Source organism: Mytilus californianus, unplaced genomic scaffold (genome assembly GCF_021869535.1).
Source record: "Mytilus californianus isolate M0D057914Y unplaced genomic scaffold, xbMytCali1.0.p SCAF_3, whole genome shotgun sequence".
In the NCBI taxonomy this organism is placed as follows: Eukaryota; Metazoa; Mollusca; class Bivalvia; order Mytilida; family Mytilidae; genus Mytilus; species Mytilus californianus.
Window position 1 is genome coordinate 84,017,356 of NW_026262679.1, and position 10,578 is coordinate 84,027,933.

The window sequence follows — 10,578 nt, forward strand, 5'->3', positions numbered from 1 at the left end:
ATCTTCTCGAAAACTTCTTGTACAACTGGATACCAAACTTGAGCACACACCAACACTGACGGACAACTCCTTATAGAAGTGGTTGCCCTCAAATGATGATGTTTACCAATTTTTTTGAAATTTTGGCTATTATCTTTAAAACTTTGATAGATAACGTGGAACTGTAATGGCAAGAATGTTCAGCAAAGTTATAAACCAGGCGATTTTTTACCGATTTTTGTGGTTTTATTTTTGCGGAAACTGGAGTACATAGGAAGAAACTAAACGTCGAAAATGATCAGCAGGACAAGATCTACAAATAAGTCAACACTGCCAAAATTGTCTTTCGACTCTTTATAGGAATTACTGCCATTGAGGACGATCTTAATGCCTTTGTGTTTTTTTTCGGGAACAATTGTTGATAGAGTTATTGCCCTTAAATTAGATTTATACCTATTTGTGTGTTTTTGTTGTTGTTGCTGAAACTATCGGAGATAAACTGGAAACGTAAAAGACCAAAACGTTGATAAAACTTGTCTTACCTCCATGTCCCCGCAGATAAATCCCCGAATAAAATTGTTTTTGTGTGTAAATCACATTCGTAAAATGCTCAATAACGAAATCAGGCATTGACAATTCACGTGGAAACACTTTATATACGCTAACGACACTTACCAAAGAGGAAATCTGGAACAATCATAGGTGTATTCTACGTTCCTTTTGAATTTCAACCAAAGATGAGAACTTGATCTTCCTTCACTGTGCTGGATACCAAAATTATGGGTGTCCTTACACATAACATTATATTGCTGGGTCTGTCGAATGCCCCACGAAATATCTTTCCAAACTATAAACATCAATTTTATCAGCAGTCAAGTCCGGGTGTCAGAGTTACTGTGAACCTACCTAATCTAGGGACAGTGTGAATCAGACATGGATACTAAAAGACCAAAAGAACTTAAGTCTCTTTCCTCTTGCAATAGCATAAACAAATTTGATTTTCTACCCTTTACGCTAGTATCTTAGCTTACACGTTCTACTGTTAAGGTGATATTCCATCAATAATTAAAGCAAAGTTTGATGACTATGTGCAACGCATCTATCTCGTCGAAGTTAAAATACCGAAGAATACCAAAGACACAGCTACTAGTAAGCCTGCCTCATATCTTGACTCACATCTAGGGACGGTTGAGAACAAAACTTACGATGAAAGGGATGATTTCAGCTTTGTAATTGAGAAATTTCCATTTACTAGTATATTTGGCAACACTACAGATCACTACAGCAGCGCCTGTATATGGATTATACATCTCCCAGTTGATACGATATTCCAGAGCTTGCGTTTTCTATCATGATTTCCTTAAACTTGATAGAGGGTTGTTGCTTACAAGGAAGATATTGAACCAATTGTTCAAAGTGGTAAAGTTGAAGCTATTCCTTCGAAAGTTTGACGAACGCCATCACGAGTTGGTTGACCGTTATTGAATTTCTGTGTCACAGATGACCACTGATATGTTACAATTATCGTAACCACAATCCCGTCTTTTTTTCGTTGATAGTGACATCACAGAATTAGACTTATCATCGGATTTGTATTTTCATGAGCAAGACGAAGAGAGCCATATGTGGAATAGGAACTGCTTACCCTTCTGGTGCATCTGAGTTCATCATCGGTTTATATTGGGGTTCGTGTTGTTCAGTCTTTAGTTTTTTTTATATGAAGTGTTTGTTGACTTTTTCGTGTTTTCGTCGTTTATCTGTTTTTGCCATGGCGTTGTTAGTTTTTCTTCAAGCGATGAATTTTGAAATTTTCCGTTGGTTTCTTCATATTATTTATTGGCCTTGAAAGATGATAGATTCCCCCTTTTTTTTTGCTTTATTGTCAGAAACTATCATAAACATTCTTATTGCATTGTATTAATTTTTTTCAAAAATGCCAGGTTAGCAAACTTTTTCCTTAGAGCCTTAGTTTTCCGTATAAGAATATCTTTCTTCAAATTTTTGAAATCTCTCAGATTACCATTCAATATTTATTTCGTAAAAGTTAATTCATGTTACGCCCATCCCCATTTTTTTGAATAACAGATCATGTACATTCCAAGTTCTAATAATAACCCTTTTGTCCATCTGAAAGTTGCGTATAGACCATAATTGATATGGATATCTGGAAATAATTCAATGCAGCAAACTAAATTGCTGAATCTCCAAATCCAAGTATGTTTTTCAAAGTATTATTACAATTTAAGTAATTTTATACAATGTCGCGAGGTTTAACATGTTTGGGTGCGCTCGAGCCTTCCCTAACCTGGGACAGTGGTGTAACATCGCAACACACGAACAAAAAAACCAGTTGGAAAGGCACGAAGAACATAAAAACAAAAAAGAACCAAAAAAAAAAGCAAACCACAAAATACTGATATAAAAGAATGTATATATTTACATGAATCATTATCATTAATCATATTAAACACGTAAAAGAGCAAGCAATGATACAAATGACTGTTTCTTCTGGTTGACATGCTATGTCAACACTATTACATATATTGTTATAAACAAATAGACAAATAAACTATTTCATCATCAGACAAGTTAAAAAAAATCATCATTAAAGTATACCAATGAACATTACATGTCTTAATTCTTCAAAAGGGAAAATTTAAAGGTACATGTTTTTCATCTACAAAAATGTTGCAATTAAAACAAACTCTGTCATATAGGCTTTTCCTGTCAATGAGACCAGTTTCAATATTTGATGGTGCACACCTGGAAAAACCCCTACGATGACGTAATGGTAGTTTCAGTAGCAAGTAGTTCTCAGTGTTATGTTTACTTTAATAGTTAATATGTTCTCAATGTATATATGTTAAAAATCTTATAAAAACTCATCAAAGATACCCGACAAAAGAATCACTTAATTCTTATATCTACATTTTTATGCTTGAACCATTAATTAAATTACGAGTTAAATAAAACAATTGCTTGTATTCCTTTGCCTTGTAGTGACGTTGTAATGAGGAGCACGTGCTATCAATATTTGTCATTAATCTGGCATTTTATTGGGAAATGAAATATAATTTTGGAACGCCTCACGATTCTGCGAGATACTGAAGTTTGAAATTTGCATGTATCATGTAGAAACACATTTTTTTTAATTTTTCAATACTTTTCCGAAAAAATAACACGAGTTTCAAACAAAAAAAAATTATTTTCAAATGGGTTTTTGCAAAGTGTTCTCAAATTCAAACGCATTTAAGTTAGTCCCTGAAATGAAGGTGGACTGTGATAAAAATTTTGTTAATAATATAACTATCGGTAATAAAAAGCAGTAGACAATTACCTTGCCTATTTAAAGGCACACAGAAAAACACATACTGTTGATTTCTTGTTGCAATTTCAGCATTCTTGAAGAAGTGCACAATCGATTGCAAAAGAAAAATAGGGGTACATGTACTCAGTTTTAGCTAAAAATATAAAAACTAGTTTTTTTTAAATGCTGGAGATCTCATTTCCATTTGTTGTTGCTCAATTACGTCGCAGTGTAATCTAAATGCAAACTTTCCTATCAACGTAACCGATTTGATAAAGTTTATAGTTTTCCCGCGTTGTTTGGATGCTTAGCAACTTGCAAAAACAATGTGTCAAATTTTTATGCATTTTTATATATCTACCATTGCTAATATATCACATGCCCTTAATCAAATTTGTTCAAGTAAAAATAACTGTAATCGTTTTGCATTACTCTGACTGAATAAAATATACACTTGGGCTTTTTCCATTCGAAGCACTCATAACTACATAAAAAAGTCCTTAAATGATAAATAATCATCTTAATCATAATAAACTATATCATTTTTAAAAGTTTCAACATAAAATTTTTATTGTTATGTGCATTGGAATTTAACAATCTCATTAAAATCAAATCTTTCACTCTGCTCCTCATCAGATTGGCAATTTAACAAATTTTAAAAACTGTCCTTCCATTTTTGTAAAACTCAGTCCATATAATTTATAACATAACCATCATATTGCACAATCTCATTTGGCATTTTGGATTGTCTTTCATTTCCATTACCCATATTAACTATTTTACACCACAATTGTAAAAACACCCAAAGTAACTTATTTCAATCGAACTGAACAGAATTAAATAACAATGACGATGAAAAACAATAGAAAAACAAATGAAAAACAGCAGTCAAACTTTTTGCGATAATAAGTTAAACCAATATTTTGGTATTGGCACCGTTTTTCGATCTTTCATTGTCAAAATTAAAGCGACAGAAAATTAAATCATTACAGGTAATTAGCATTGTTAAGACATATTTTTGGGATGAATTATATATTATATCCTAGACAAATCACCTCTGAAAACACAGCAACACAATTTCAACCTTCTGCTATCAGTACTTGTGTCATAAAGTCTGTTGTATATATCATTTTATTCTGGTATCACCTAACCTGAACAAAGGTATGCAGAAAAAACATTTTATTTTACATTATTGCGTTGTACATTTGTTGAGGAAACATATAATATGAGTTACATTATAACGGTATCAGGAGCAGCACAGCCGACAGGTTAACATCATAGAGAATCCAGTTTGTCAGTTTGTTGAACTGAACTGTGATCTATTAAAATTAATAGTTATATTGGCAAAATAATTAGAACCTTTAAAAAAGTTTCCCTTAATTGACTAACTCCAAAAACAATGAAAACAGAGCATCTCTGTATGATAGATTATCAATTATTAAACATATATCTAATAAGGAACATACATTTACAAAACAAATACTGTGGTAGTTAGTAGCAAGAATATACTCAGTTATTATACATGTCCTCTAATACATATTCCCACATTTATACACTCGTACGTAAAAAGATGCACAACAGTTTATCTTGACTATGCATCGCATCTTTGTTTTCATACTTAAGGCGAAAATTAAACAGACGTAAGATAACACTTTAAAATAAAAAGATATGTGCAAAGAAAACGTACGTACATCGGGGATGGGGTAATTTAAAATGTAATGGTAATTAAGTGTAATGCATTACAATTTTCCATGTAATGTATTGTAATGTGTAATTGAGCATTATTCAAATTACATGTAATGGTAATTTAATTAATTACAATGAAAAAAGCATGTAATACTAACTTACTTTTCAATTACATTTCAATACCATGTACTTTTATGGTGTTAATGATAAGAAATTATGTTAATATTGATTGTAAAATGATATTTATTTCACAAATATCAATATTCCAGGTACATTTTTTTTAATACACAAATCTGTGTTTTATTCTAAAGTTTTGATATTGTTTATTTGACATGCAGAAACGTCGTACATTAATGTATCATGAGTGGTACATTGAACATTTTTTGACGCTTTTAACTTTACACGTTTGTCAACAGAGACCTAAGCCTGTTATCTGGACGACTATGGTAATTGTATACAGGACAAATTTAGGAATAACACGTTTATATGTGTTAAAAAACAACTTTACACTACATCAAAAGAACCAAAGTCGAAGCTTTTGCCAAGCCATTTGGACTTCATCCATCTCAATAGGCCATTGAATTAGAAGAACATCTTTCCAAATAGTGGAAAATTCCTTTGGAATAATATCCAAAGGGATATCTCTTGTAATAACAACAATCTTCTGCAGGTTTTTGGAAAACTTTTCATACTTTGCTCGCTCGATTTCAAAACGAGTCCATTCATTTTGAACAATTGACGGCGTTACTAGAAATATTATGTGTCTGCATCTGTTAATGGACATAGCTCTTTCCGTAGCAATCGATTCGCCTACAATGAAATCTCTATCTTCAAAGCAAACTTTGAATCCCCATTCGTCCTCTACTTTCTCTTGCAATTCTTTCACAAAAGACACGCAGTCATCGGAATATGAAATGTAAACGTCATAATCAAAAGTTAGCTCGAGACCTTTCTCAGCAAATCTTCGGAAATTTCGAAAGAGAAAGAACATTATCCTCCATCTGAAATTGTATAATAGAGCAATACAAAGCACACTCGATAAAACAGAAACCAATAATGAAATGCCTAATTTGATCCAGACGGTAGTATCACAGTCGACGAAATAATGATGTAAGTCTTCAGCGACATTTCTTGTATAGTTGATACTTTTTCTTGAAGAAACCCAACAAGAATAATTACCATTTTTATCTAACTTTACTTGTGTTGTCGAAATCCATCTCAGGAATCTCGTTGTGTCACACGAACAAATTAATGGATTATTACTAAGATATAATTTAAAAGTTCCATGTTTTTTGTGCATGTTATCAATCCAATCCAGCATATTCTTTCCAATTGTTGTTAATTGATTGTACGACAAATCGAGTTCATCAAGGCTATAAAATGTTGTAACAACATCTGGAACAGTCTCAAGCAAATTATGAGATAGATTGAGCTGTTGTAGATTAAGAAGTTGCCCAAAAGAATTGGCTTTCATTTTCCAGATATAATTATAAGATATATCCAAGTTGATTATATTGGGACAAAACTTTAATATTGTTGTATTAGTTTGTAAAACATTGATCAAGTTTGTTTCTTTCAAAATAAGTGTTTTAAGATGGATTAAAAATGGAATTTTTGCCTCTCCAATAGTTTTTACTGAACTTATACCCGACAAATCCAAATGATCCAAACAGTTAAATCCTTCCATAGTTATAAGTGGAAAGAAATCTGTTTCAAAGTAAGAAATTTCAAGGTGACGAAGGTAGCTATTTTTTGCTTTTATTTCTAGAAAGGAACCTTCAGCCATCATATGAGTCATTCTAAAAAAATGAAGTTGACTCGGAAGTAATACTGTCATTGAATTATGCTGTCTTGCCCATTTACCTTGAACTTGTTCAACTCTTGTAAAGTTATCCTTTGTTATTACGTTAAGGAAAATTGGATTCTTGAATCCTAACGGAAAATATGAAAAATCTATTATTTTGATGTTGGTCATCTTGAACGTAAACAAAACGAAATCAACTTCCCAGCTATCCACACTAAAACTATTAGCAGATATCATAACAGCTTCAAAGCACTCTGGACGTTGAAACAAAACTAACGATTTGTTTTTAACTAATATAATGTTATTTGCGGATAAGTCCATTGTTTTTATACAGATAGTATATGTATATTTCATCATCTCTGGTGTAAGAATAACTGGATCAATTCTATGTTTTGAATCTGGGCGAGTTATTCCGCGAAAAAGAAGAGCATCCATTGTTTTGTTCTGAAATGGATGTAAAATGTTTAGGGCCTGTGTTAAATGAATATTGCTGTTAGTAAGATTTAGTACTTTAAGATGTGGAAACGGAACTAGAACGCCACCTTCAATGACAACAAAGTCTTTACAAGTTGTCATGTGGAATTCCTTTAAACTTACCGGCATTTCTAAAAATGTTTCATTGTTTAAATAATTTACGAGACAATAATCAAGACTCAATTTTTGTAAATTGTACAGTTTCTTGAAGTGCTGTCCAAACGTTGCATTTAACACAAGATCGATGCTCAGCTCACGCAAGTTACTGAGTCCGTCGACGGGAATTTTATACGGGTTGTAGCCTGGAGTTTTCATATTTCTACTTATGTCTAAAACTGATAAATTATTTAAGGACTCAAACACTCCATGAGGATACGATTCAGACACATTCAGATAATTTCTAGACAAAGACAAATGTCTCAATAATGATAAGCTACAGAAAGCCGTAGTATGCAACCATCTGATGTCATTATTATCAATTATTAGATATTCTAGATATTTATATCTATGAAACCCGTTGGCATCCAGTCTGGTCAGTCTATTATAACTTAAATCTAATTTCTTTATATCAGGTGGTAAATCCATCGGAACCGATGTAAATCCTTGATATTTACACAAAGCCTCTTTATAGCCCAACATATTTAGTGTGATATTGCATTTCGCAAACACAGTTCTATATGGACAAACACATGTAATACACACAACTATGAAGATCCACATATCATCCATTTACCAGTGAAAGCGATATCAATTCAAAGCTAAAATACGTCCTGCTATAATCAAATATTTAACTACTGACCCAAACTCATGTTGTCATGGTCGAAAAAGCGGCAATGATTTAAAAGTAAAACCGATCAAGTGTTAAAAATTGGGATTATTTACATATTATGAATACGATAACCTGTTTAATAAAAACTAAATACCCATACTATTTTTCAACACAATGATAAGACATTGAAATTTGAATATGTACACACCGGGGTATCATTTGTTTCCACTAGTGCGTCATACCGTTAAGTATAGTGATTTTGTCATGATTTAGTGCAGTAGGATATGATTTTGTTCAGTGTTTCTGCACGACAAACAATGAAAAAATGTAAACATCGGATTTTGTTCTAAATGAAGTTATGGAGATAAATTATTAATGAGCTTTGTTTATAGCTATTATGTTTGTAAATAAAAATTCTGCATCATATCGGTAATTATATGAAATACAAATATAACGCTTAGGAACGGCAATTTTTAAAAGTAAGGTTATTTGTTTTTCACACATAAGAAAATGTTCTGTTTTCTGCGTGTTACAACAAATTAAGTGTTATTACTTGCAATTGCTTTTAAATATCCAGAAAAAATCACCACTTTTGAAAAAAATTCAATATTTATAAATAGTGTCATGGTTTGGTTATGTCATATGAAACTTCAAATTTAAAAAAAAAGTTGAATATGTTTAATATACTTGAATGGCAAAGTTGTACTATAAAACAAGTGAACTTTCTTGTAAAAGAAAATCCTTATATTATCAAAGTCTTCATAAATGTACTACTACTGAATTATTGTCTTCCCGTACACTAATTCACCGATATTTTCCCGTATGCAGTGACCTTAACTACGAGACCTCTTATTAGAACTTCGGCCCCCGCACAGCGCAAGTGCCAGGGGGTAAACCGTGATGAAAATTGTAAACAAACGTGCACTGGAAGGTAAATAGTAATTGTTTGGTTCGTGTTCGCCATAATTCAGTTCTGTAATTCATACACGTGTATCATACATATGAAATAAATTAAGAGAGGTAGAAAAAAAAATGTGGTGCAATTATTCAAATAACTTTAAGTTTATAACGTTATTGAAAATACATGTATAAAATGACGACAAGGATAAACAAGTTTCAATGATATGGTTCTGTCTTGGAAAATGCCGGAATGTCTTTATGAAATTACGTATAATAAAGCTACTACTTTTTATTTCAGAATAAAGTTCTGCTGTTAATGTTATGAGCAGACAAATGTAGATTAATTTTCATTTCTATGACACCTTACTTTACTATGGAGATCAATTCCTCCGAATTAAACAGACAAAAAAGATGACACAATAAAAAAAGAAAATGTGGTATGATTGCCCATGATACATCAGAATGACGTGGATGTAAGCAACTATACGTCACTGTTATGCTTTTAACAATGATCAAAACCATTACCATATAGTAACTATAAAAAGTCCCAACATGAAAACATGTGAAACAGTTCAATTATGAAAACAAACGACAAGACAAGACTGGTTATATATCACAGCTTCATCGCATCATTCCTCATATCGTAATAACTATATAAAAGAAAGAAAATTAGATATACCAAGGAGATGCTAAACATGTACAGAAAACTATTCGGAAAAAACTTTCGACGAATACTTTTATTTAGCATTTAGGTTTAATGACATATGATACAGTAGCAAGAGCAGATACTAATGCATCCAAATTTAACGCGTGGTTTTCATAACGTCGCTAAAGAAAAGCATTCAAAATTCGCGGAAATATCACTAACGTCATCAAATCGGTTACGTGGTTTTGACAGTATTTGGAAAGGAAAAAGAAACTAATGTTTATCTAAGCACCCAAAATCTACTACGGAGCATCAAAGTCGATGCAAATGGTAATTGTTACTTTTTTTATCATAAATAATTTCGTATATGACAGTAATTTGTATAGAGTTTTAATGTACGGTGGGGATTATTGCACGACGATCTTGCATTAAGAATACACTGCGACGTAATTCAGCGCCAAAAAAAGAGAATGGGATCGCAAGCTAAAAAAAAAAAAAAGAACACCAGGACCCTATTTTCTTCTTTTGCACTCGATTATGTACGGCTTTAAGAATGTTATATCGAAATTGCAAGAAAAAATCACCGGTAGATTTTTTTATGAATGCATTTGTATTCACATTACATAAACTGCCTGATAACGAAAGAAGTAATTGGCTATTCACTTGGAAACTCAACATATAAGTCCACGACACTTATCAAAGAGGAAATTCGATCAATAATAGGTCCTTCCTATTTTCCTTTTAAATTTCAACCAAAGATGAAGAACTCTTCCTTCACTGTACTGGATACCCAAATTGAGTGCCCTTTCCCACAACGTTATATTGCTGGGTTTGTCAAACTATTCACATAAATTGTATCAAAGCCGGGTTTCAGAGTTACTGTGAAACTACCTATTCCAGGGAGGTGTGTGTAAATCCGATGTGGATACTTAAAAATCGAAAGATGTGTTAGGATATTAAAAATCTAAGTCTCTTTCCTCTTGCAATAGAATCAAAACATCGTCTTCCCTATA

At 32.1% G+C, this 10,578-nt stretch overlaps 1 protein-coding gene across 1 annotated transcript; it reads right to left on the reverse strand.

The window, feature by feature from the left end:
* Positions 1-4,450: 4,450 nt before the first annotated feature.
* LOC127735238 (toll-like receptor 4) lies at positions 4,451-8,031 on the reverse strand. The gene has a single exon (XM_052245354.1). It carries the CDS (start codon positions 7,977-7,979, stop codon positions 5,487-5,489), a length of 2,493 nt encoding a protein of 830 aa, XP_052101314.1. The 5' UTR covers positions 7,980-8,031; the 3' UTR covers positions 4,451-5,486.
* Between the last annotated feature and the right edge of the window lie 2,547 nt (positions 8,032-10,578).